Raw genomic sequence first — 27,672 nt, forward strand, 5'->3', positions numbered from 1 at the left:
GAGATACGAGACGCTGTCATGATTACAAAGAAAAATAAGCATGTGGGAGGGAAGGAAAAGGGGAATGCAGCCATCTCCACGGAGAGATGCGTAAGGAGAAGTTAGGGAAGGGAGGACGAGGTGGAGTGCCGCTGTTTCCAGAGAGAAACAAGCATGAAAGAGATGAAAAGCAGAGTAGTGATGTGTCCAAAGAGGCCTGCGCACGAGAATGTGGTGGAATCTTCAACGAGAGATGAGCGTGAGGTTATCGAGAAGAGAAGAGGGTGTTGCAATCTCTGAAAAGGGGATGTGCGCAAAGACGTGAGATGCTGCTACCTCTAAGAAGAGAGGCGCACTGGGTTGTTAAAAGAGAAGAGGATAAATGGAGTGCACCGAGAGTGGTGGGAAGATGGGCAGAGAAGGGTGACTCATCAGATTGGAGGGCGCACTACTTGGCGTCTGGGGTAGGTATCACGAGGGTATGCTTGTAGCAAATTGCAGTTTACCGTCTGCGCTATTCTTTCTCCTTGGCTCCGATAGTATATAAAATGCATGTGTATCATCATGATTTCATAATCCCAATTCATGGAGACATGATCATTCATTCCCAATGACCTATCTTCCCGTATCCACCATCGCAGGACTACATGCCTGCCAAGAACCTCGCCTTCAATATCCGAGTGACCATCACTGTACGCTAATCACTACCATCACTTCCTGCCTACCAGTGGTAGTCCACCTTGGGAATAGCTTCTGGCCGAGGCGCACCCCTGGGCGAGCCTGAGCGACCGCGACCGCGACTACTTCCTTGTAAATGACTGCTTGCCCGTCCACGAGACATGCTTTCCCCGCCAAACTGACCACGTCCACGAGAAGCTCCCTGTCTATCACCATCACGGTATTCGCTCGAACCTTGATATCCACGGCCACGACCTGTGTCCATACCGAAATCCGAATGACCGTCATACTGAGGAATGCCCTTCGCCGCGGGCTGTGCTGGCTTTGGTGCAAGAGCAGTCGCAAGGGGTACAGGTACGCCGCCGTCTCCAGTCGCTTCATGATCGCTCCAACCCTCGGCATCGTCCTTGACCCTCTGTTCGGCATCCTCAAGAGCGGCCTGAAGTTTAGCATTCATCTCGTTCTCTCGCAGGTCGTCCAACTCTGGTGAGCCGCGGAGTGTAGCCTCCTTCACGCAGATGGCTAGCATAGCCCACACGGTATACACAGCGTCGTTGCCTGCGTTATGAAGAAACCACGCGGGGACATCGAAGGCGTTCATGATCCGGCCTAAACTGGTAGGCTGCTGCTCCCGACGCCAGACTTTGTACATGGTCGCGGTGTCCATGGCCTCGAGGATGTTCTCTACCTTCATCGGGTCGTATCCAAGTTGCTGGAGGTAGCGAACGTCGCCTAGAGTATCATGACCGAGGAAGACAATGTTGCGCTTCTCAGTAGGATCAAAGTGGCTGAGGAAGTTGTCGTCGTTTTCGGCGGCGAAAGGGGCGTGGAAACAGGCTGCGACATGACTCGCAGCTTCTTTGAGTGATATGAAGGTCGAGTGGCCGAACTTGAAGCTGTCAGGATGTCCAGCAACAAACTCGGAGTTGACTAGGTGACGATGTTCCTTGATGCGAAAGTGACGGGCACGGATCTTCTCTCTCCAGGCTTCCCCGTCCTTGCCAGGCGGTACACCAACCAGCTCCCGTGTATCCAAGGTGGCGACACCGACTTCAGTTATCTTGTGATGGGCCCTCTCGTACGACTCAACATCAACACAGACGAAGACGACAGACTGATCGAAGGAGAATGGAGCTGGCTGGGATGGATCGACTGCAGGAGACAAGGTAGACGCTGTCGGATCCTGGATGGAATCGCGGAGACCGAGATACCTTGAAGCGCGTTTGAACTGATCCGTCATTGACTTGTTCTTGCCCAACCGCTCTTGCTGCTTCTTTGCTTTGTTCGCCTTGTTCTTCGCCTTCTGTGCTTCGGCCAGGTTCTCCATCAGTTGCTTGAAGTCCTCCAGAGTGGGTTGTTCAAGCGGTGGATGTGAAGATTCGCCTGCCGCGCGGAAGTGCTCGTTGGGGGCATTCTCGGCCATGCTGTCGACGTCTTCGCGCGAGTGCGATCGTCCAAGGTATCGAGGCAAGCAGCGAGGATGATCTGGGAATTGCACGAGTAGGCCCTGGGGACGAATGTCAGTCTATATGTTCCGGCAGTACGTGTGAGTGGGCAATGTTACCTCCTCACGCTGCTGGTCGCTGATCCTCAAAGAGAGATTTAGGTGCTTGTTGATCTCACCAAGCAAGGCTAGAACTTGACTCTCACGAACGAGTACGAAGGGCTTTGAGGTCTCTTCGATGTCCCAGACGTAATACCTGGTGAGATTAGCAAGTGAGTGAGTGGTGAGCGTTGTCGCGATGCGGTGATATTCTTCTTCATAGTACTTTAAGGAGATGAACTTACAGGTCCCACTCTCGCTGCCAAAACTTTCCTTGATCGAAGAAGGCAGATGCAATGTCTTGCATATGACTCTTATCGCAGTACTTGTAAGGGTACTTGGACAGGGCCTGGATGGGTGTGAAGTGATGGCGAGGTGAGGCTAGGTCGCCACGTTGCAGATCGGTAGCCGGAAGACCAGCGGCATCAGTTCGAGGAGCTGGAGCCGAGGCGGTGGATAGGCGCATCGAGTCCAGGTTTGGGTTGAAGGAGCTATCGGCGTCTTTGACCCAGACGTATCGGCGCTCGGTGTTCTCGACGGCAGGCGGTGCCTTTATGGATGTATCGATCTTACTGGTTGAGTTTTGTTTGCTAGCAGGCACATTCGGCAGTGCGTTCTCCAGCGATACACCGCCAGTGGAGTCGTTGTAGCTGGCATGGTCAGGTTTGGGTTCTGGGTTGGGCTCAGGTTGTGGAGACACGGGGCGGTCAGGGAGAGCATCAAGGTCTGTTTGGACGAACCTCCGAAGACGCTGTAGCTGTGCCGAAGACATGGTGGATGTTTGACGAATGGAACTGGTGGAATTGTTTGCGATAGAAAGCGCGAAGATATATGCGGGGATCGCGCTTGGACAGACGGATGAGGGATGAGGGAGGAGCAAACGACAGGCGCGGTGAGCGAGAGCCTCACCCAGACATGTGAGAGAACTGGAAAGAGAGTCTGATTTGATCTGATAGTGGTCTTTACAAAGGAGATGTATCAACTGAAGGCGCACGGTGTAGATTTGAGAAGACGTGTGTTTGAAGGTGCATTATCACGAAAGGTGCACCTTATGCCACCTAGATGTCCGTGGAATCACATACCGACTCAGGTAGGTGCAGATGCAAAGCCTTCTCAGGCATAAGGTCAGCGTGACACATTTTCTTGCCAGTAAGGTGACGCACGAGAGTGAAGGACGATACAGTCGCTAGGTACAGATGGGGTGTTGCGGGGCGAGCCGGCAGCTGGGCAAACTCGCAAGCGCATGGGCGTTCCTGAGCGATCGACGAGAGGCGCGCCCAAAGCGGCTAGCACGAACTCCCTCCGCGAACCTCAGTGCGACCAGCTCCCATCAGCCGCCCTATCTTGTCAGCGCATATCGCAACTCGCGCCCTCACGATCGCGCTGATTCTCCTCAATACTCTAGTTGACGCGTGGCTGGAGAGTCTGACGCGTGCGTCGCAACCCTCCATCTACTCTGCCTCCCCGCGATGCGCCATGTCTGAAGCCGACGATGCGCCAGAAATGGCCCAACCCGCCCCGAACCCGGACGCCCAGACGACGGTCAACGACTTCCTCGACTACACCGAATTCTTCCCGTCGGACCTGGTGCGCTCGCTGACGCTGATCGCCGACCTCGATTCGACCTACTCGGACGCCGTCCAGCAGGTGCACGAGCTGACGGTCCAGTATGGCAAGCTGCCCGCCCTCCCCGAGCAAGAGCGCCCCGACCCGGTATTACTACGCAAGAACATTGCCCAGCATCTTCAAAAGGCCATCAATCAGCGAGAGTTTGCCTACACAGAAGCGTCGCGACTGTATGAGGTCACCGTCCGCCACTGCCAGCGCTCATCAGTCATCAAGCGGAAACTCCAAGCCCAGCCACAGCCGCCCTCACGCGACCCGACGCCCCCGCCAGTCTCTCCCAGCGCCCACCGACCCGTAAACCGCGACTACATACGCCCCGCCCATCTGCGCCTCACCTTCGATGGCGGCCGACATGGCGCCAACACCTCACGACCCCGAGACAGGCACCGAAAGACCGCCATTCCCCTGCCACGCGGACGGGGGCGCCGTGGTGCAACATACTCGTCAGACTCAGATGGTGGTTCAGGCATCGATGTGGCCTCACCCAGGAAGCGCAAGGACAACCGGGACAGACATTCAAGGGCAACTGGGGGCAGGTCGCGCGCTGCTGGCGTACTCGGTACCAACGTGCACAGCTCCATCGCCGGCATATCCACCAGCAATGCGCTCGCACAATTGGCCCCACCACCAGCCGACGCGAAACCCGGCAGCAAATGGGCGCCCTGGAAGAAGTTGACCGAATACGAAATGGCCGTCCTGCGCAAGCAGATGAAGAAGAACGCTGTATGGACTCCTAGTCAGACCATGATGATTCGCGAGCTTGAGAAGAAGCATCGTACAGAGGCCGATTACGAGAGGGAGAAGGCTCGCTGCGAGGCGACCGGCGAGCACTTCCTGGACGAGGAGCCCGAGACTTTGCAACAGATCATGACAGCCTCCGGTCTGGGGCTATTGGCACCGCATGGCCCGCAGGCAGCAAATCCACCCCCGCCAATCGAGTCTGTCGAGGAAGATTCCAGGGAAGAATCCGGTCCAGTCAGCATCCGCCTCAAGCCTGTCGCGGCAAAAGAAGGCAGAAAGCTCGACCGCATGTCACAGCGCCAAAAGGCTATGCACGATGCCCAGGAGCTCATCGGCGCTTCTGAGAAGGTAAAAGAAGCTGCTAAGGAGCTTACGGAGCTCAACTTCAGCTCTAGTGTTGCAACTGCGAATCAGAAGAAGAAAACTCCGCTCAGGCTATCCAACAAGCGGAAGCGCGATGCATCCCCTCCACCCACCACCGACGGCGCCATCGAGACCATCAGAGAAGCATCGGTAGCAACTCAAGACAGCGCGTCAAGGCCGCCAGAACCCAAGCGCGCCCGTCTGCAGCTCATTGCTCCTGCACCAAGCTCGGTCGCCTCCCCGATACCGACTCCCAACTCGACCGTGTCCACCCCTCGCGATCGGACGGCCTCCGTTGTGCTCTCCCCCAGAGTAAGCACACCGGTACCAGTCTCAGAACCTGCAAAGCCATCGACGAATGGGAATACCGTCCAAGTGCCGCTTGCGCCAGCAGGTCCAAGCACGCCGAAAGTCAACAAGGCCGTCTCGAAAGAGGCAAGTCCTGAGCTCACACCCATTACAACGTCGCCAGTACCGCCAGAGGAATCGCCTGTTGTGCCGCAAGCTCAGCAATCACCAGTACCTGTCAAAGCCCCAACACCTCCAGCTTCGATCTCAGTCTCAGCACCAACAGCAGCTTCGACCAGGCCCAAACGCGAATCCGTTGCTCCGAAAGCTCCCACTCCGCCCGTAGCCACTCTCCCGCCCACCAAGTCCTCAAAGACACCTACACCCGTGCCTGAGCCCCGCCCAGAGACACCTGCAGCACCGACCCTACGTCCTCGCTCCGCACGCGGCCATGTCCCTACACCCAAGGCGCAAAGCGAAGAGCCCAAGCCCAACGAAGAAGGTAGGATAACTCGCGAAACCCGTCGTCATAGTGTCTTTAGCCAACCCGCAACCACGCTCACAGTACCTGCACCCCCACCCCCACCTACCCGCACTAGTAGTCGCAGGAAGCCTCCTCCAAAGGGTGAAGTCACGAATGCAGAAGACGGCCAAAAGACAGTCACAAACGTCAAACGCGCTCAAGGCAGCAAGAACAAGAGGAAGAAAAAGGCAGAAGAAGAGGCGGAGCAGGCCGACGACATCGATCCCAATGAGCCCCGATACTGTATCTGCGACGACGTTAGTTACGGGCAGATGATATCGTGTGATAATAACGTAAGCTGCCCCCTTTATCCCACAAAATTCCTCCCCTTTTGTTGTTTGTTCCTATCGAAACTAACAACATCCCCACCCCACAGTGCGATAAGGAGTGGTTCCACCTCCCCTGCATGGACATGACCGAAGACGATATCCCTTCCCGCCGCGCCAAATGGTACTGTCCAGACTGTCGCGTTACACTGGGCACAGATGCGTATGGAAACCCGTTGGTGCCGCCTCCGCTGCCGGGTCGCCGCGGTAATCGGTAGGTTCTTCACCCTTTTCTCGTCTTCACGGGCCCGACGGCAAGATGTTAATGTTTGTTTGAGGGGATGGAGTACTTAGTATGGTTGATAGGTCGTTGGCTTGAAAGGAAGGATAGGAAGGAAGGATATCGGTATCGTATCCAGAGGATGGGTCTGGGGTCTGGGGTTTGGTGGGCGGTGGCGTTGGGGATGGGGATGGGGTATGGACTGGTATAGGATAGGCATGGTATGGTATGGTATGGTATGGTATGCTATGGTATTCTTCACCCCAGGGAGGGCGAAAGTGTATCAAACATAGGGTTATGGGTATAGCTGGTATTCCTTTGTTTTACTGGCATGGTGTCTGGAGTTGACAGCGTTATTTTGTCTACGGACAGCTGTCTCTTGGGTATGAATATACCCAGCTAGTTTATCGTATCACCATGCATCTTTGGAATCGGAAGGGCTTTGTGTGCCCGTTGTTTTCTTGTTGATGAGGTGTGTGTTTGACAGCTGGCACCTGGGGGGTTGACAGGTTTTTGTGTGTTGTGTTTGCCCTGCACCTGGGCAGCTTCCTTAAATGGTGCTGTGAGGTTTACTGTGTGCTGCGCACGGATGGTGGCGATGACGCGTGTGTTGATAGGGAAGGAACCCTCGACCCATCACGAACACACCTGGGCACAACCTCCACAATGGATAGCGTTTGACTCAGAATGCGATCTGATCCTGGTTCGAATAACCTCCCGCTTCTGATGTACAGAGTGATGCTGCAAGTGCGTGCGGCGACCAGATATCCGTTCCTCAAGTAATCACACAACACGACCAGCATCTTCGACTTCCTGCTCAGCCGACATTCTCGTGGTTTGCATCCTTGGCGAGACGCCGGTGTTCACCAAACTTCCTTCCAAAAGTCGAACCCATTCACTTCAAGTCACTGTTTTTTACCTTCACAATGGACTGCTACAATGCATTCAACTGCAGTTCTCGCCGCCTGCAAAAGTATGGCCAAATGCTCGCCTGCCTCCTTCCGCCTTGCACCTTCCACCTTCCACCTTGCTCCTAACCTGACCACCGCGAAATCTCTAACGCTCAACTGTACCTTACTCTTTGACACTCAACCATCGCACCACAGTCACTCGATTGACGATGGCTGGCCAATCCAAGATCATGGCATCGGACAGCCCACTGCTGCAACTCCCAGAGGACATCTTCCACGACATAATTGTCAATTATGTACACACTGTTCGTGTCAGTGAAGCTTCAGCTACTCGTGCAGTTTGTAGTAAGATCTACATCGGTATCATGGTATCAATCCGTATGCGCTAACATTTTGTAGAGGTGTTCGACCACAAGATTCGCTATCAGATCGCCAATCACTTGCGTTATGTCTACTTCGACTATGAATACGAATCTTTTCAGGAAGATTCCAGAGATTGCGAAGCTGATAAGAGAGTTCTACATCACATGCTCCCCGAAATCCTACAGAGCACTGTTCGAAAAGCTTTTAACGATCCGCTTGTCACCTCTATTGAGACACGCGCTGAAGCGGTCCTCAAGATCGAAGGCCATCCCTACGATGAGAAGACCAAAACTCAATACGTCGAGTACATCTTCCAGTATCTGACCCGAGGAGGCAAGCTAGCAGCTATCAATCGGGCACTTCGCTCGCCCAGCGACTATCCGCTTTCTAGTTCCACAGAACGTACCGACTTAACTTGCGCTGCCGCTGTGGGGAGCTTGTGTGCAGTCAAGCAACTTCTCAAGGACAACGAATCAGACTGGCCGTCGTGGCCATACTTCCGACAGCATGCAACCAATGACAACGTCTACGCAGATCCTCTTCGAGCAGCAGCGTCTAATGGACACATCGAAGTCGTACAGCATCTACTCAAAGCGCTTAAAGACTTCGGAGGTGCAGAAAAGTGGACCGACACTTTCAAGCACCGATTCCAGTGCATCCTCAACGCGGCTATTCAATCCAAACACCGCCAAACAATTCTTACGTTGGCAGTAGTCGCTAGGAAGAATGGAATCTGGGACTCCAGCTTGACTCACGTCAATCTAGCCTGTGCTGAAGTATGGATCGGGACTGCTGTCAAGACCGGCTGTATGGAGACTTTTCAAACAGCTATGGCGGTAGTCGGGAGTACTGCCCCCATATCCGCGAAGAACATTGTGGCATATGCGATGCTCTTCGCCTGCGAGTACGGCCAAGTAGATATCCTTCGACACCTCATTGCCCATAACCCCAACTGCTTCCAGCGGGAGGGTCCCGTAGCAGGTTCTGACATAGCCCGTCGGTACAAGACTAAAGTCGAACAGACCTTGGGTATATCCTGCATGCAAACAGCCGCCCAGTACCTCCAACGTCACATCATCGATGTACTCCTCGAACACGGCGTTTCCATCAACGCAGGTTCCCCAATCATACGCGCCATCGAGTTCGAAAACATCTCCATCGTCAAGTACATGCTCGACCACGGCGCGGAGTACAATCGGCATGTACACCGCGAGTGCCTCAGGCAGCTGGGTCCTAGTGCCAATAGAGCATTGAGCGAGTTCAAGGAGACGGATATGTTGCCTGTCATTTTCTATCTCGTGGCTAAGCATATGGGCAAGCCGCGCTACTCGTTTCGTAAGAGCGGGTTGGAACAACGCCTGATGAGCTTTGTTGAGGATATGGAGGGTAGTGAGTTTTGGAGCGGGAAGGTTGAGGCGATACTGGGGAAGGAGATATTCAATGAGCTGAGATGCGTGGAGTATCAAAGGTTCGTCGTGAATAAGTCGTGGGAGTGCTTTCGGCGGAGAATATAGATGGTGTTGGCGACATCCTGTTTAGCGTTCATGAGCACCTCGTCACATACGTGATGCAGCAGTATACACATGTGGCGCAAGTACAGTGATAGGCCGATGAGATGACTTGGTAGCGACGTCGAAGATAGCAAATTCTAGACTATGTAGCTAAAGGCAAGGTATGGCCTTCGATCAGCCTAGACCCCAACTCTTTCTTCAACGATCTCCTGAGCTCGCAAATCGAAAGAGAGGCATTTTCCAAGAGATGAACAAGGTGCAGCTGGAGTCGAGAATGTCGCAACAACCCCACATTCCGATTAGTCCTTAGCGCATGCCTCCTGGGCTAGCGCAATCTTCATTGGTGCATCTATCATCCCCGGGCCTCGTCATACTCCGCGGGATCTGTCTTCTAACATCAAATGCCCAAGTTCTGGTTGGGTTCACCTGGGCACTCATCAATATTGCTCAGCCACAACGCCCTGATGCTCAACCCGTATCTGCCGCAACGCCGTTGTGCCGACACATCATGGCCTGCGACGATTGGCCGTCGGGCCTCCCGTACCTGGAGACCGGATGATGACCGGTGGGCGGAAATCGTCAGCTACACCCTGTTCCCACGTTTGCGCATTCGCGCAGTGGGTCTGACTGCTTGTGACAGCCATCAGGCATCCTTCAAGACCGCGCGATGCCTTCAACAACGTTATCGTCTCCTTCTGCTCACACCCTGCCTTACTCTGTCAACTGCGAACATGAGCATTCCCCTCGGACGCCTCTAACAACTTTGCGCAATGTTCGCCATAACATCATGCAGCCATGCGCAAGCCGGTCTACCAAAGCTGAGCACAACCAAGCGAATATGTAGAAGGGATTCGCTGTCTTCTTCCAGGACCCGTGATTCGGGCTACAATAGCGATCCTGATTCTCTCTCACCCTTGGATGCGGGAACGTTGGATCAGGGTATTGCCTACTACAATTTCTAGCGGGAGCTCAGATCGCTAACGGCGCAGCAGACATACTTTTCGGATTTCCTCCCTGTGTGCCGAGCATTCTTGTCAACGACAAGGCTACCTTTCTCAAGAGATGCAACGGCGATAGGTCAGGGTTGGCTCGACAGAACAACATCACCAGCAACCCTGCAGAAGTCGTCACCAACCAGACATTCCTCGACACCACGCCTCCAGAAGCTCCAAAAATAGGATCTGTCAAGAGTCTTATTGATTGTGCACGTAAGGACAGCCCTAAAGACAGGCCAGCATCAGAAGACGAAGATATAGAGAGGTGGATCGACGACAATCTTCCATCAGCCAAGCGTCCCAGAGAAAGAGTAACATCCATCGTCTCCATCTCATCCACCAGCTCTTGCGACATGCATACCAACACGGACGTCAGCGAAGACGAACTGGAGCATGATGTGCGGCCAATACAACCATCTCCAGCACCCATGCAGAAAATCATCGAGCTCATCCTGCGCAAGGTCGAAATCAACCTCCGCAATGCAGCTTACAAGCAATGTACTGGACGCAGTGCCGCGCACAGCCAAGCTAGATCCACACTGCCTTCGGGTCAGAGTAGCCGCAAGACGTCTGTGAGCTCAGGATCAAAGCGCAAGTCCCGTTTGGAGGGCAGCCCACCGCCAGAAGAAGATGACGAAGATGGCTCAAGCAAGCGACGTCGTGGATCAACGACGACTACCGATGAGTCCGAGACCGGTGCGAGGTTCGCATGTCCTTTCTACAAACACGACCCGGATCGGCATCGCAACAGGAGAACCTGTCCCGGACCTGGCTGGCCCACGGTTCATCGAATGAAAGAGCATCTCTATCGATCACATTCCCAACCGATATTCTGTCCAATCTGCTACGCGACCTTCAAGTCAGATAAGGAGCAATCGAGTCACGTGCGTCTGCAGCAATGCGAGAGATCATTACCCCAACAGATCGAAGGGATCGACCGCGAGACTGTGTGGACGCTGAGGAAGCGCACCACTGCACTGAGACTAGAAGAAGACAAATGGAGAGATGTATACCAGGTTCTCTTCCCAGATGTATCTGCCGCCGAGATACCCAGTCCCTGTAAGCCATCGCGTCACGCTGGATCTCTAACCCGCTAACAATTATCAGTCTACGATTGCGACTCGCCAAGCGAAACATCGCGACGCTTCCGCAGAGACCTTCTGCGCCGCGTACAAGAAGAGCTACTCATGGAATCCGGACAACTCCCCACTCCAGCCGAGCAACAGCTCCTACAACGCGTGGCGCAGATAGTGCGCCGTTGCGAGCACGATCTACTGAACCAAGCGCAGCCGCCATCTTCCCCACCCTCCAACCCAGACCGACGTGCAAGTGCCAGCTCTATAAATAGCTCGTACCAAGCCACGCCCCTACCCGCAGCCACTCCGGCCTTCCAGAGGCCATCCCTGGCTGTACCAACGAACGTGACTGGCCGGGAACACAGATATGATTCTCTTGTTGAAGCAGATGCAGCGCCGTATATACCAGAGCCTACAATGGAGTTTGGTGATGTGGTTTGGAATGATCCGCCGTATGTTTTTGGTACGGGGATTAACTGGGAGGCTGTCTTTCCGCCTGCGCCTGAGACGGGGTATTTGGGGAGTGATGAGGGGGTTACGAATTTTTCGGTGCCGATGTGGACGTAGGCGGTATCGTTGCATAGTGGTAGAGGCGATGTTCATGGAGTGAACAGGATGGATTTTTTGGGACATCTGGTGGATTCGAAGATTTCGTAGATACAGTTGCGAAATATACAATCGGCTCTCCATAATGGTGTTGCTCGACAACTCATGACAAGACAGACTGGACTGTAGTACCTAGCAATGCACGTGTTAGTTTCGGCATGCCAAGTGTTTGTTGTTGCGACGTCATGAACCAAAAAATCATAGCGCGGCCCGAGTCAGGTGTCGCATCTTTCGTCTCGCACAGGGTCTATACAGACTCTCATCGCGCCACCATGGCACCCAGAATGCGCATACCCACTGTCGAATTCCGATCGCTCCTTCTACCGCCCGTAAGAATCCCGATACGCGCCCTCCATACACTGTACCGCCCGCAATGCGCCCCTCACGTACCGCGCCCCGCCTGTCCCACCCAGCGTCTCGAGCAGCGCCGCGCGCTCAACCTCTACAAAACGGCCAAGGCCAAGACAGTCCTCGGACAGCACAAGGTTCTCAACTTTAGCTCGTGGGAGATTGAGATTCTAGCGCCACTGCAAAGCGTAGAGCACCGAGTCAAATTATGGCAGACAGACAAGAAGGCTAAGAAGCTGTCCGTAATAGCGGAGAGCGCCTCCTTCGAAGAACTCCTCACACAACACGTCGGACCAGGGAAAATCCTCTACTGCCTCGGCGAGATCAAGAAAGGAATGGCAAAGACACACATCGACGACCCAGAGCGGCCAATACCCGAAGAGTTGCAAGACTTCGCCATCCACAACGCCTACACATACCGAGCCCCAAAGACAGCGGGGCAAAAAGGCAAACAAATCGGCGGCCTGAAAAACATCATCCTCAACGAGTCCAGCCCCGTGGAATACTTCAGAATGTGCATGGACCGCGCCTACCAGTTCATCGAAGCCGGGCACGCAGTCGAATTCCGGCTGCGCCTCCAGGGCAAGATGCTCCTGAAAGAAGAGCGCATCAAGCCCGCAGGACCAGAGCGCTGGCTATGGATGCACACGCACTTCCCGCACCTGCGCCCTGAAATCATAATGAAGAGCATGCCAGAAGACACACGCTACCTCATCAACCCCGTCTCCGACGGCCGCCTCGTCCAATGGGTCGCCGTCGCAGGCCACAAAGCCGAACCAGCCATCAACCTCGACAAACGACTTTTCCGCATCAAGGACTCTGTGACCTCATCCATCAAATCGGGGAACCAGGCCATGTTACCTAGGATTATGCGGCAGCAGCTAAGGAACCAGGGACTGGAGGATTATAGTATTAATACGGGGTTGCCGAGGGAGCAGGCGAGGGCGAAGCATGGGAAGGGCGGGAAGAGGGTGTTGAGTGGCGAGGAGAAGAAGTGGCTTAAGAGGGATGAGGAGACGGATGGGTTTTTGGTGCCGGATCCGGATGCGGGGTTGCCGATAAGGAGGTTGGATGATAGGAGGGATAAGAGGGGTGAGGGGCAGAGGTGGGAGCAGAGGGGGTATATTGGGAATAAGAGGTCCTAAGTAGTATGGGTGGGAGGTTTGGGAAGATAATGTGGAGACAGAGAGAGAGCGGCTTCTGGACTTCGCGGGAGAGCCTGATGTTCATCTCGCGAGTAGTCTTTGGCTATGTATGTTGGGGATTGGCTGTGAAAGAGAACGCGCTGCAGTCTTAGTGGTGTACCATTATAGTAGTAACCGTACCCGTCTCAAACTCAAAAAATCAAAGTCTTGAACAGGAAACAACACTCTACAAGATGTACCGACGTCTATGTGGTACAAAACCAATATAGTTGTTTCGGCGTCCAACAAGTACCTAGGTAGTTTGTTTCACCAACCTCCCATGTATGACAAAGATTGGTGTTGGTGTTGTGTCGGCGACGGCTTGGCAGGCAACGTTGGGCAGTGACCACATCTCTGGGCCGGACATGGATACGGCCGATCATGTTTATCCAAGCCACTCCTTATTCCGCGACTGTCCGTGGGTGGGCAGGGGAGGCGGAGGGCGGCGGGGAGGAGGTGGGGTGGAGGAGGAGGTCAAGAGCAGCCTCGTTGTCTATGCTCCAGGTAGTTCAATCAAACTATCATAGCTTTGGTGCTACTCGCAAATGGCTGTTGTGTAGGCGCAGGTCCAGAGGTGGAGATGCCCCTAGTCCGCTCCCTGACCCGCGATCGTCCGTTGCACGCACATGCCTGGGGCTAGTGAACAACTGTTGCTGCACGAATAATGCCGCGACCCTGAGTCCTCCCGCCGCCCATTGATTCCACTTCCAACTATCCTAATCCATCCCTCGCCCAAACCTCCCCCGCCGTTCGTCATCGCCGCCGCCGCTGCCGCCGACAACGATTTCGCGTTCGCATTCCGCATCCCAGTCAATCGCTGCCGCTTACCTCGATCGAACCCGCAACGTCACCACCCTGAGCCTCGATGAACGCAGCGCGGCAGGCGTGTCGCCCCAAGCACCAGGTCCTGGTCCTAAAATGCTACCCCAAGGTGCAAAAGAGCGATGCCGAGGCCAAGGCCAATTCGAGCGAGCTGAGCTACCTGCTCTTCTACGCCAGCACGCGCCGCAGTAAGCTGCAAAAGGTCGTCGACTTTCTAGACAAGAGGGCGACCAAGGATGTGTGGAAGGTCCGGACGGGCAATGTGCAGGTCACGATGCAGATCATCAAGGCGCTGATTGAGAAGTGCCCGCGCGACCTCCCCCTCTATGCCACCGCCGTGCTGCATATCCTGCGCACAATCCTGAATTCCAACGACGTTACTATGGTCGAGGAGTCAGTGCCGACCTTCGAAGCCCTATGCGCGCATCAGGACCCCGCCGCCCTCGCAGCCGACCAGGACTACATTAAGAAGTACGAGGAGATTGTACAACTATACGCCCAATTCGCGTCCAAGGAGACGGTCAAGACGGGCAAGGCACCAGTCAGCTGGCCGGTCGCGATCAGATACCGGAAGGCTGGGCTGCAGGCGCTCAAGGCCATTGCCTCGTCTGAGTCACTGGGGTCTGAGACCGGGCGTCAACTGGGCGCTGTCATACCAGTCATCCTCCTCAACATACACTCAGAGAGCGGCGCGTATCTCAAGCGGTTGGAGACGCGGGAAGCTACCAAGGGCGAACATGAGAAGGAGCTGGCATTGCGACGGCGGCAGAGTGTGTCCACCGCGCGGACCGACGACGACGACGGCGACCCAATCGCGGCATCTGGTACAACGGAGGATGCGGATAAGCTTGCGGAAGAGGAGGTGGGAGTACTTGCGCTTCAGGCCCTGAGGAGCATATTTCAGGGTGTGAACAGAGGACAGCTCCGGCTCGCGACGTCCGCTGTGCTCAAGTTCATCGGATCGCATGTCAAGAGCCTACAAGAGGCTGCACCGAACGAAAGCAGCCATTGGGCCACTACACTCATGGCTATGATCTGCGCATGGGTTCCCGTACAAGACCGATACACAATCCTAGTAGGCGCAGTGGAAGCCCTGGTCCGCAGTCCAATCGTAGAAGACGACCTCGAACGGCAGCTGACTCTGGCGACGATCATCGACTACCTTCTGGCCTCGACGATCAACTTCATCGGACTGAGTGTCATGGATGTTCTGGTCGGGCTTATTTCTCACTCATTGCTACTCCTCCAGCTTGGCGGACCGGGATCAAACATCGTACCGCATCATCAGCAGACAACGTCTGTCGTATCGGAGAAAGAGGGTAGCAATGAATCGTCGACGGCCAATCTGGATAGTGTCGTTATGGAAGTCGTCAAGAAGCCTTCTGATGCGAGGATGCAGCTTCTGGACACAGTGCAGAGATGCATGGCAGATCTCGCGACACATGTATACTACACTGATCAGATCTCGGACATGGTGGAAGCCATACTCAGCCGACTAAAGCCATCGCGGCTTTCGAGCGTTTCCTCCACCACCGAAGCGATACAGAACCCCGAAGGTGCGATAGATGCTGTGGCCGACTCTATCAGTATGCAGGAGAAGACGCATGTGGATCGGTTCTTCTCCTTCGAAACAGCACGCATTACTGCTCTTGATGCTGTCAAGGCCATCATCAAGACGGCGAACACCCGAAGGCCAGATGGTTCATCGGCTTCTGTGTCGCGGAGCAAAGTTGGCGTGAGCGTTTGGGAAGGCACACAGTGGCTTCTTCGCGATCCAAGCGGTCAGGTCAGGAAAGCATACGTCGATGCGCTGATCACCTGGCTGAACACGGAAAAGGACAAGGAAGATTTGAAGATTGTGGACAACTACAGGCGGAAGGAGAAGGAGAATGAAAAGAACGCGCTGGCTAGACGTGCGGTCTCGAATGCTTCGAACAGGGAGAGGGTGTCGAAACGCGGTAGGGACACGTTTTTGCCATTACTCCATCTGGCGGTATACGAGAATGCGCTCCACTACGTCGACTCTGAAGCGGACTACCTGCTCCTACATCTATTGCTCACTACTCTGGTGAACAGGCTCGGAGTGAACGCAGCGAGGAGCGGGCTGCCAATGATCATGCGGCTGCAAGAGGACATCGTTACCATCGAAGATCCCGGTGCTAAGCTGCGCCTGGGAAGCTTGGTACACGGCTACCTCTGGGCACTCAGCATGACCTTGGACTTTGAGGTTTCTTCTGTCGGTCGCGCCCTCCACAACGAGATCACGCGCAGAAGCAGCAAGGGCCTTTGGATGAAGAGCATACGCGTCCCACCAATGCCGATTGAGCTGATAGAAACGCCACACCCGACACCTGTCGCTATCCCGTCAGATATCGTCGAGAACGAAGCGCTCAAGCCCTTTGACAACCGCGAGGCATTGGTCGAGAAGATATCGGAAGGTTATTCGACTTCCCTATACTCGCCGCCTTCATCGCCGCCGGGATCACCTGGCCGTACGGTGTCTGCATCTATTCCTACCATTCATCAACCGACACAACCTGTGAGCCAGCAGAGTGCACCGGAACTTTCATTCAAGGTCCGAGAAGATCTATTGGCGAACTGGAGTCGCGAAGACTGCTTGTCTTCTCACACGAAGGATTCATCATCTGCTTCAATCTCTGGTTCCAAGACAGGCACACATTACACTGCCGCCACGCAGAAGAACAACTTCCTCGGTGTCAACATCCCTAATGGCAACCTCGATAGTAATGGTAGCTCGCCAGCCCAAAGCCCAAGACGCGCACACAGCAGACCCCCATCTGCGGCATATGGTCTGGTAGGCCGTCTCTCCTCACCAAACCGCAGCCGCAGTCCAGGCGACACACCCAACAGCTCCTCCTCCCTCCGCTCTACAGTCCGCGTCGACGACCTCCGCCGCGCACTCTCCACATCCGGTGGCGGCGCCCCTCGAACAGGCTACTCCCACCGCGCCCCCTCGCACCGGCACCGCAAATCTTCTTCCGACCACGCGTCTTCTGCGAGTGACTCGCTCGTCAGCGTACACTCTCTGTCGGATGCTTCTTTCATAACAACGCACCCGCCGGGCACTGATTCCCAACAACAGCTTCAAAATCCTGAGAGTCCGACTACACCCGCTGCGACGCTTACGCCCCGCCCGGAAATGAGTATGGGAATGAACTTCGGCACGAATAAGAATGATAATGTTGGCGTCGGTGGTGCGGCCAACCCAAAAGAAAGCACCTACACAATGACCAACCTCCCCCCCGTCCCTCCCATCCCCGAAGAACTGCGCACTTCAGGCACTTCACCAAACGGCCACGCTCAGAGCGACACCCGCGATTTCGCAACCAGACCCAAGACAGCGCCGAATGGAAGTAAGGCTGGGCGTAGTAGGAGTGTGAAGAGTGGGGTTAGTAGGGGCAGGAGTGGCGAGCGCAGAAGGGGGAGTGAGGCGAAGGGTATGGTGGGCAGTGGAAGTAAACCGGATTTTACCGGCTTTTTGGATAGTATTGGGGTTGAGGATGGGGATGAGGAGGATAGGGAGGGGAGTGTGAGTGGCAGTGTGGTGGAGAGTGTGGGGACGGGGGGTGGGGTTGGGAGGGCGCCTTATTAGTATGGGGTTGGAGCTTGAAGGGGGGAAGAGACGGGGTAGGGAGAGGTGAGGTGGTATGGTTGGGTGTATTCTTTTCTTCTTATCTTTGAGGTTCAACACTGTTTTCGAAGTTGTTGATTTTGGCTGTGTATACCTTGTCTCTTTTGTCTCGACTCGACTCGAATCTTGTTTCCTGTGTACTAGAGATAGGGAAGAAAGAAAGGAAGAAAAACGAGGGAAACGGAGAGGCAGACGGAGAGGCAGAGTGAGAGGGGGAGAGGGAGAGAAGTCAAAGATCCGGCTTCGGCTTACGATAATACCACTTGTGTTTACTTTGTTCAAAGACGTCGATACGTCAATTCTAGTCTGCGGGTTATGTGCTGCGACTGTTCTGCTTCTCTGATTGCGATGGCAAGGTAGGTGGAAAACTAGAAGGTGGAGAGAGAGAGGGGCATGGGAAGAAGTTGGTGTGTTGGTAGATGAAGTGGCGAAAAGGGCGTGGTAGAGAGGAGGGAAGAGGATGGGAGGATGGGAGGATGGGAGGATGGGAGGATGGGAGGATATTGGGTGAGTGAGTTGGGCTGTGTAGGAGGAATTGGATAGGGGAAAGGATGTAGGGTGTGAAGGGGCGGTGCGTTACAGAGTCTTAGGATTCTAGTCTCTCTTATTAACGAGGAGTATCATTGCGTATGTAGTAGTGATGTATTACGGGAGTTGTGAGTACATTGTCGTCGCTCTGCGTCAACGCAATACCTTTAATACTACTACTACTGCTTGTATTCCAGCCTGTTCTAACCTATACATTTGATAGGGTAGATAGTACCCAAAGTAAAGAGTCGCACACTGAAGTGAGTTACGGCGCGCTACACAGTCGGGGAGTTGATAAAGGTTCTTCAATTCCTGGAAACTTGTGATAGGCATGCACATTCTGCAAGACTTGCACAGTAGTTTTCGAAGCATCTACTCTCTCGACTGCTCTCGTGAATGCGCCAGCTCTCGTTCAAGAGACTGTCTCGTCGTTTGGGTAGTTGGTCGTGCAGGAGTTGTGAGCGGCTCGTCATCCTGCATCGTCGCACTACCAGCCCTTGAAAGTGATGTAGGAGGAATGGAACCGGTACTCAGCTTAGTGGATATCTTCACGTGTTTTTGAATCGAATAGTTGATGTAATCTATCACGGAGTATCTATTCTATAGCCGAGGCTATGTCAAGGTTTTCCGACGTGATAACTCTAACTTGACGTTGACATGTCCGCGTGGTGCAAACGAGGTATGGACCCCTTTGGCCTCTCGTTACTTAGCTATATCATCACAACAACTGCCACGTCAGAACACGAAGCAAATAAAGATTACACACTAACAACCAAGACAACCCCCACTACCCTGGTATTCCCCTCCACTAGATCCATCCGAGTTCTGCGTCCCCTCGTCCTCCGTCCTACACCTCATACTACCAAACCAATCCGGCTTCCCAGCATCACTCATACCCGGGCACTCCAACTTCGTCCTCGTATCGTCCTTCCAGATGCTGACCGGATCACCCCCACATTTGTTGTCCTTGAACAACTCACAGTACCCACCGTGCTGAGGGCGGATGGAAAGGGGGCGCCTTTCTGGTTTTTCGTCGAAAGCCATACACAAGTCTCGGTCGGGGTAGTAGGCGTGCCATTCGCAGGGCCCGTTGAAGTTTGTGGACAGGCAGTAGGTTACGCCGGCTGTGGTGCCTTCGGCTCCGGGTTTACAGTCTGGTTGGTCTTGGCTGGACGTGTCCGGGTTGGGGCTGACGGCGAAGGGGAGAGCTGTTGCTATGGTGATGATGAGGGGGAAGAGGGTGAGTGGATGCATTGTGGTGTGAGAGGGATGCGGCTTTGCGTTGGTTGTTGATAATTTCTATGGATGCCGTGCTGTGTTGATGCGAGAGTTCTTGTGTGATTGATGTTACGTGTAACGATGAAGGAAGGGAGAAGTATGCTGTCAGGTCTATTTATGTCTGCTTTTAGCATCGTACAGTGCTGTTCAGTACCACATTCAATGGCAGGAATCTCGACTTTGCTCGGCGCTTTGATAGGGCGTTGTGAAGTTCGGGTGTGATCGAGTGGATTGCAAGGGACGCATCGAGCTATTGATGTCGTAGTAATTGCTGAAAAGAAAGACACCAATGTAACGTATAGTCATCACAGTTTCGCCGCCCGGGGAGGATATATTGAGATTCTGCGTCCGCGTCAGTCTCTTTCCACCTCTTCTACACCATTGTGCCAGCAACGAACAAGAGCCGCTGCTACCTCAAGGATAGGCATCCTTCTTGCTGTCTAAACCCGAACCCAACTGATCGATATGCTGAACATCTGCCCTACATACCTAACCAGCATCTTCTTCGCCATCACCGCTTCGACCCCCGTCAACACGCCCACAAGAGACACCATCGTTGTCCAAGTAATCCCAGCCACCGGCGGAGGATTCAGCGGCAATAACGCCGACCTACGCACATTCACCGATCCGAACTCCCCTGTCTGCGATGTCAAAGTAGGCCGACCGGGCGGCGTCTACATCTGCCCCGGCCCAAACTTCACGCCTTCTGCAACTCAAACATGCAAGTGGTGGCCACCTCCTGCTGCTGCTGACGAAACAGTCTGTATTTCTTACCAAAAAGAGATTGGTCTTGCTCTGAGCCGTCCTCAGTCTATCGGACCTGACCCGGGTGGCTACTGCCTTCTATACCAAGAGCCGGATTGCAAGAATGGGGCGCAAGCTCATATTATAGCTAATGGACAAACGTACAAGTAAGTTGGTCGAGATAACGAGAGCATCGGGAGATTTGCTAACTCTAGTAGTACTATTGGGTGTCCTGGGTTGAACGGTGACTTTGGCATTGTGAGTTTGCAGTGTTGGCCGAATACGCGGCGGTGGAAGTGACCTCGGGATGGCGGACTGGCGGAACATTGGACAAGTGTTGTGACTTGAACTGTGGCATATTGCGTTTATATATTTGTGGTAGGAGTCAGTTGTAGGCGCGAATAGAAATGTCGAGCTTTGAGTTGAGATCAGCGGGCGTTTCGTGACGGTTTTGAAGTGCGCACGAAATGAGTTGTTTGATGACGTAATCCACACGCACTAAGCGGAGAGAGGTTTTTGATCCTCTATCATCAACCATGCACCTAAAGTCTTAGTCTCACCATCACATGACGCCGTTCCGATACTGCGTTTGTAGCTGCCAGCCTCGCGTCCACTGGCTAGGTACCATACCTGCCGTCACCACTTGACTTCAGCACCACGTTGCTACACCACACCTGGGCAGCCACCTCACTAAAGAACTAACACTTAAGCATCAATGTTCAGAAGGAAACGCGGCCCCAATCATATCTCCAGAAGAATCCATCGAAGTAGCGCGCAAATGCGTCGTGACGGAACCTTGGTTGCTTTCTTTCACTCTGGAGAGGCAGCGCAGCCATCGCTTTGTGGCCCGCCTCATCGATTCACCAAAACAACATTTTCGATAGCCAGACATACCAGCCACCCAAATCCATGGAACTAAAATCACACATGTCGCCCTCAGATACCCCAGCATCGCGTCCGAAGCTGCCGGAGTCGGTCCACCAATTGTCATCACGACTAGACGCATCGCAAGGACCTCTGCGCGCAACCTCAGACGGTGTGTTGGTTAAGGAACAGACTGGTGATTATGTCAATCTCGACCTTCCACCGCGCAACTGCGACGCCCGTGAGCCTGTTCACACAACGGGTATGGCCACCGCCACGGCTCCCATTATTGAACTCCCAGAAGCTAGTAACGGGGGAAATGGTCTTGACGATCCACGCAAACGAAAGTCTGTAGGGCAGGTATTCAAAGACATGTGGACAAAGCTTCGGTGATTGCCTGCTGAAGAGAGGCTTTCTGTCAAGATGGGAGGTTGAAGATACATGGTGCAAGGAAGAAGATCGTATCTAAAGAAGCTATGATCGGATCGCGCACAGTCAAACATTGTTTGACTTGACTTTACGCTGGTCATTGAATTAACCTGGAGGTAAGTCAAACCCCCAATGACACTCAATGTGCAAGCATCAACATTACCCATACTTCAGACGCTGTACGTCGCGAAAACGAGGAGTAACTCTGCTTTTATGTGAAGCACCAAACACGCTGCGTGCACTCTTCGTATACATCTCCAGATCTCCATTGTCTGTGATACCTCGTAGCCCTTCAAGAACAGCACTCCCTTCCAATCACTGCGTAGAGCATTAGCCGAAGAGCAATATCATCACTTAAGCTCCCAATCGATCATGTTACAATCAAACCTACACTACGAGCAGTACAATGCCACACGCAAAACACCGTGCCACGTGAATAAGGTGAAGTCAAGTGCCAACACATTTTAGGCTCTACAAACTACATGCTTGATCTGCTAGCTATGTGTGAATCTCTACACTATCAAGTGCTCAGTATGTTACAAGGGAACTGTCAGATACGATCAACCTGTTTGTTTGCTGAGAGTAACAGCATGTATATATATCCCGCTGTGCTCCACGTATCTCTTCCCAGAACAACGACAACTATTACACTTACATTTCCATTACACTACACTGCCAACATCTTAGCAATCTACTGCCGGTCAGTAGCTTACTTATATACCCTTTATTTAATCGAGAACTCGAACACCCGAACACGAAGATCTCCCAACGTATACCTAGTCAATCACTGAGATGGCCAACGAACCCAGTGATTATGATATTCGACAGGCAGAAGACAATGCTGGGAAACGGGCTAGGCAAATTCTTACTGAAAATACTTGGATACAAGGACGGGTCAGGACGGCGTTCATCCAACATTTCAAAATCCACTTAGTTGCCAATTATAAAGACAGGTGGGTTGCGACCTCTAAGAACGGAACAGTCAGAGTGCAAAATTTCTCGGAAGAAGAACTTCACGTTATCATAACAAGAGTTTGCGATGCTGTTTGGAATGGACCACCCCCTCAAGAGATCAACTGTGGAGGCCGTGCTAAGAATGGGCGTGGTGCCTATATCTATCCAACCTCAAGATCTACCCGCCTTTTCACAAACGGACGTCCACTAACCCATATGGATAAAGACTTCATGGCCCAGAACTACGGAATTCATGCATTCGATATTTCCAGCGCCTTCATTGATGAGAAGCAGCGCGCCGACGCAGAGGAAATGGACGCCATGATGAAGGAGCATGCTCGTGAACCCTCTCAAGCTCGTTCTCGTGCAGCTACACCTGCACCCATATCTCGCCCGGCTTCTCAAACAAGCAATAAGAGTAATAAGTCTGAGTATCAAGATTTGTTCAAACAATTCATGATTTCTAGAACACCCACACCAAATCCAACTGGAATTCCGGGGCCATCAGGGTCTACTCGTACCCATCGCAAATCTCAAGAGCCTAGTCCAGGACCTGGTGATAAACGCGGAAATAGTGCGATTCGTACACCGACGCATGAGCGCTCTATGGAAGTGAGGACAAGCTCGCCATCAAGCGCTGGAAGTAATCCTGCAGCAGATCGTTCACCCTCGAGATTGCCAGTACCGAAGAGGCCGAGAGCAGGATCATCGACGAGCAATCTTGGTGTCACACAGAATAGAACAACTAGTGTTCCATCAAGTCCTCTTGCACCTACATCATCGAGGAACACCCCAAATCCAGCATCAACGGGCAGTGGCCAACAACAAGGCTACACCGGTAAAGGCAAAGGACGGAGGTTATGAGAGTGATAAAGGTGCATGGCCGGCTTGCATGAAAAGTCTCAGAGCCAGGGTTTTAGTCGATGTACACATGATAGTTAAGCGTTGTGTATTCTTGAAGTTCTTCAGCGGTGTTATATGTACAGTCGGATATGCAGCGGTGTTTCATGGGTTTATACAAGACAAGCGGCTTTGCAATGGACATTGCGGAGCGGCATAGGTAGCTGGCTAGTCATTACTGATTCTTGGCATGTACCGTAATCTACAACATTCTACATATCTTTTTAATATCGATCCCGATTCGCCCTCTTCGATGTTTGTGTTGCGTAGCTGTTCTTAGCTCTCGATCGAAACTTGTCGCACATCCTAGGGAAGTCGCGCATGTCTTCCCAATGCTCTAAATTTACGCACATATAGCGCGGGTTCTGCATACGCACACTGCTTCGAGACTTTTGTTTGCGAGTATTTCAATATTTAGATCTTCATGTGAGCTGTGGTTCATACGCCCGAACGGCATGAAGGCCTGCGCATCGCTTGTTTGTGCCTAACAAGCGGGTATACTAGTCTCTCAATAGCATGACGTGAATTGCACGGCTTTCGACAGCGATCAATCGCGTCACAGACAATAGCCATTGTTCGAGTAGCTTTTCTTGAACTCTGGTATTGTCACGTAATGAGTCAAATATCGAGAGTCACATACAAGAAGTCAAGAGGAGAAAGTCACCAAGATAGAGTCACATACGATTCATGAAGGCCGAGGGCGTTTGTCACTGCTAGATATAAATAGTTAGACGTGCTGTACTTTTCCTTCTGCAGACCACCAACAATAACTACAACTACTACTTCCACCATTCCAACGTTGTATTAAAGCTCCAACAATCTACTGCTAGTCAGTAGCTTACTTATATACTCTCGAACTAATTGAACACTCGCACACTCGAACACTCAGACACTTGAACACAAAGATATCCCAACGTATACCTAGTTAATCACTATGTCGACCAACCGCGCCGGCGAACCCTATCCAAGCGATATAAGGAGAGAAACTAAAAACGGAGAAGAACGGGCTGGGGAAATCGTTGCTGCAAATCCTTGGATAGTGGGACAGGTGAGAATGGACTTTATTCGACATTTCGCAACCTTTTGGGTCGCCCTTTGGAGACTCAAGTTCGATTTAGCCCGTGTAAATGGTATCCGAGCGAAAAGAAATACGGAAGCCGAACTTCACACCATGCTCACGAAAACTTGCCACGCGGTTTGGCAAGGGCCACCCCCTGGAGATCTCTACATTCCAGGAGTCGCTAGCTCTAGAGGGAAGGAGCGTGGTGCCTATATTTATCCAACCCCAGCATCTGCCCGCCTTTTCACCAATGGAGATCTACTAAGCGAGATGAATCCAGATGTAGTGCGCAGCGTCATGCAAGGTACTACGGGCGGTGTCGGGGCTACACAATCAGGTACTCTACAAACAAGACAAGCATCGTCAACACAACAGCTTGGGAATCAACATGTAGGGTATTCTACACAACCGCCACCTCAAGGTACTTCTGGTAGGGCCAGTCGCCAGGAAAGCCCTTGGGACCCTGTCGCCGAACTGGCGAAAATTCTCGATGATCCTGAAAATCAACCTCAGCATTATACTCACAATGAAAATTCGGTGAACCCATCATCGAAGTGGTCCGGAACCGCAAAAGCGTGGGGAAAAACACCCGCAAGCGGCCAGAGTAGTGCCTCTTTCAGCTCGTGGAGCGCACTTAACTCAAGAGTAGCCAATAGTGCTCTACAAACTGGATCTCCCCTGCCACAGCCATATCCGCCACATTCTACAGTCCCTCATCATGATAGTTCACGTACACCACGAGTTAATGCACCAGCACCCCCCAGCGGATACCGAGGTATTCCACCAGCACCCACCGACACACCACAACATACTATAACACCTGTAGCGGGTGGTAGACACCAAGGTATTCCCCCAGCACCCACCAGTACACCACAACATACTATGGCACCTGCAGCGGGTGGTGGACGAGGCTACGGCCAAGGATCCGCCCATCCTAATCCTGTAAGTAGAGGTAGAGGCGGAAATTCTAGAGGGAGGGGACGCGGGAGGGGACGCGGTACCTAAGGTTAAGATGCATGGTACACAGTACGTGGAATCGGAGATGGCATGAGGGGATTGCCAGCGGTGTTGTTCTTTCTTTGCGTGGGCGTTGTCTCTGGCATAATGTTTCGAGATTCGACTGCTTCTTTGTTTACGGAACAACGGTTTACGGACGGACACGGTCGTCCGTTCTCTTTTCTTTGCTCATTGCAGTCGGTGTATCGGACAGGCTTTCTGGAAAGGCCTTGTTTATCGGTGCGTGTCTGTAGCGTGGGCGTTTCGGTATCGGGTCGGTGGTTTGCGATGGTTGTGAGTGCGGGTCTTTCTGTAGCGAGTGTGTTTATAATATCGGAGGGTTAATACTGGGACTTGAGAATGCGGACGTGTATATAGCTAGACGAAAATATGAAAATACAAAAAAACGATACATGGGTGTTCATGCGCTGGGACTGATGTGGCGACGATGGCGCCGAGCGCATGGATGGTGGGTGAAGAGTAGAAGGAAAGGCGGCCTGCGCAAAGACCATCGATACGCAATACTAAACTAGTATGTTGGAAACGATACCACCGAGCAGTACGATCCACGCAACGGCGAACAACACACGCGATGATGAAGGAAAGAGCACCACGATGGTGGTCGGAGACGTGACGCGTCGATACCACGCTAGAAGCTTACGTCATCAACCTCGGTGATGCCATCACGATGTCACAACCTCATTCCGCGACTTCATTCCGTAACCTCATTCCACAGCCACGTTCCACATTCCCCAACCTCATTCATATCGATATACAGAGTGCGTCTTTGACTCAGACTGGGGTATGGTCATGGCTACACCTCATTACGCCACCATGATGCCGATCATCATCATCGGCACGCGTACCCAACGCGAACACCACCACAACCAGCGCCAACCCATATATTCGGATTTTGATGGTTCTTAGACATGACGCGTCTGTCACCCATTTTCGAAACACGCTGATAGCGTCATGCAGACGATGAAGCGCGTTTTTGGTAATGACGAAGATTACACGCGAGTGCGCAGGAACATGTAAAGTTTCTCAGTGGAATTTGGAACGAAGGCATCACTTCGTGAGCCAGTGGTTTCGGTCACTCGCAGCTGCGAGATGATATAGAAGGTGGAGAACGCGTAAAAGATGACGGGTTCTATACTCGAGCGCCGCTTTGATGCAGCGCAGGCGGGACGCGCAGGACATGCGCTTTTTCGTTTGTGCTTTTGATATTGGAAGTACAGCCCCATCTCCACGGACGCACACATGTCAACTCCGACCAAAATTTTCCAGAACGCCATGGCTCACATTTCTTGTGATTTTGGTGTAAGACCTAGAAGCCAGAGCGAGCGCACACCATGCGGTCTACAGTTCCACTTTTATGATCGACACATGAACCTGTGCCGTGATTTTTTGAGACAATAAAGGAAGAAGAGTGTGCGACAACAAACTTCCCACGACCTCGATCGAAGCTTTATACCCATCATCAACACTAGTCTCGACCATGGAGCTAGCGCAGACGGTGGAGCGCACATCATCATCCTGTAAAAGCGTTTTGGAGGTAGTATAACATCAACGCGCGGGCAAGTCCGCACGACATATAAGGGCTTCGGAAAGCTTTCAAACACCGACATTTAAGCCATTCCATTAAGTTTTGGTTCAACAAGAGAAGAAAGTGCGCAGCATGTCTCGTCGAATTCATTTTTTTGGTCGACCAGGCCAACAGATCATGGCGTCTTCTTTGATGAATTTTGGAACATGACCCAGGAAAAGAAGGATGCAAGATGACAAGACCCGTCGTGAAGTCGACGTAGATAATGTGCCTAAGGAAAGCAAGCGAGCACATCGGTAGCCTTGCTCTCCATTTTGGGTTTCGCAACATCCACACTCATTTTGACCTTTTTGTGTGTTTTCGACAACATGGCGTCTTTGAGCGTTATTTTTTGGTTACCGGCGTCGGAAAGACTCAGAGGAGAAGACCTCTGCTCTGCACATGCGAGCACCCAAAGAGTATTTTAGAAAGAGGAGGAAGACCGAGGGACAGACATTTCGAATGAAGTTGGTTTTTTTTTGGAGAAAGCACCACATGGCCGAAGCGCATTGCGTTTTTGAGAAGAGACCCGGAAAGTAGGTGTGTGATGAAGAAGAAGATATGGTGCGGAGGGGGGTT

General features: G+C 52.8%; 6 protein-coding genes across 6 annotated transcripts; 5 read left to right on the plus strand and 1 right to left on the minus strand.

Moving 5' to 3' along the window:
- Positions 1–700: 700 nt before the first annotated feature.
- J4E84_008370 (uncharacterized protein) lies at positions 701–2,972 on the minus strand (the record flags this gene model as incomplete). The annotated part of the gene is made up of 3 exons (XM_049390946.1): positions 701–2,164; positions 2,222–2,357; positions 2,446–2,972. 3 exons carry the CDS (start codon positions 2,970–2,972, stop codon positions 701–703), a joined length of 2,127 nt encoding a protein of 708 aa, XP_049241288.1.
- Positions 2,973–3,676: 704 nt separating this feature from the next.
- On the plus strand, positions 3,677–6,285 carry J4E84_008371 (uncharacterized protein; the record flags this gene model as incomplete). Its single annotated transcript, XM_049390947.1, has 2 exons — positions 3,677–6,034; positions 6,118–6,285. 2 exons carry the CDS (start codon positions 3,677–3,679, stop codon positions 6,283–6,285), a joined length of 2,526 nt encoding a protein of 841 aa, XP_049241289.1.
- Positions 6,286–6,953: 668 nt separating this feature from the next.
- On the plus strand, positions 6,954–9,075 carry J4E84_008372 (uncharacterized protein; the record flags this gene model as incomplete). The annotated part of the gene is made up of 2 exons (XM_049390948.1): positions 6,954–6,962; positions 7,600–9,075. 2 exons carry the CDS (start codon positions 6,954–6,956, stop codon positions 9,073–9,075), a joined length of 1,485 nt encoding a protein of 494 aa, XP_049241290.1.
- A 555-nt stretch (positions 9,076–9,630) lies between these two features.
- Positions 9,631–11,710, plus strand: J4E84_008373 (uncharacterized protein; the record flags this gene model as incomplete). Its single annotated transcript, XM_049390949.1, has 3 exons — positions 9,631–9,637; positions 10,035–11,126; positions 11,175–11,710. The coding sequence occupies 3 exons, from the start codon at positions 9,631–9,633 to the stop codon at positions 11,708–11,710; spliced, it is 1,635 nt and encodes a 544-aa protein (XP_049241291.1).
- Positions 11,711–11,907: 197 nt separating this feature from the next.
- Positions 11,908–13,242, plus strand: J4E84_008374 (uncharacterized protein; the record flags this gene model as incomplete). Its single annotated transcript, XM_049390950.1, has 2 exons — positions 11,908–11,916; positions 12,163–13,242. The coding sequence occupies 2 exons, from the start codon at positions 11,908–11,910 to the stop codon at positions 13,240–13,242; spliced, it is 1,089 nt and encodes a 362-aa protein (XP_049241292.1).
- A 904-nt stretch (positions 13,243–14,146) lies between these two features.
- On the plus strand, positions 14,147–17,716 carry J4E84_008375 (uncharacterized protein; the record flags this gene model as incomplete). The annotated part of the gene is made up of 1 exon (XM_049390951.1): positions 14,147–17,716. The coding sequence occupies one exon, from the start codon at positions 14,147–14,149 to the stop codon at positions 17,714–17,716; it is 3,570 nt and encodes a 1,189-aa protein (XP_049241293.1).
- Between the last annotated feature and the right edge of the window lie 9,956 nt (positions 17,717–27,672).

The sequence above is a fragment of the Alternaria hordeiaustralica genome, assembly GCF_023758085.1.
Source record: "Alternaria hordeiaustralica strain BMP 2776 chromosome Unknown scaffold_21, whole genome shotgun sequence".
Classification (NCBI taxonomy): Eukaryota; Fungi; Ascomycota; class Dothideomycetes; order Pleosporales; family Pleosporaceae; genus Alternaria; species Alternaria hordeiaustralica.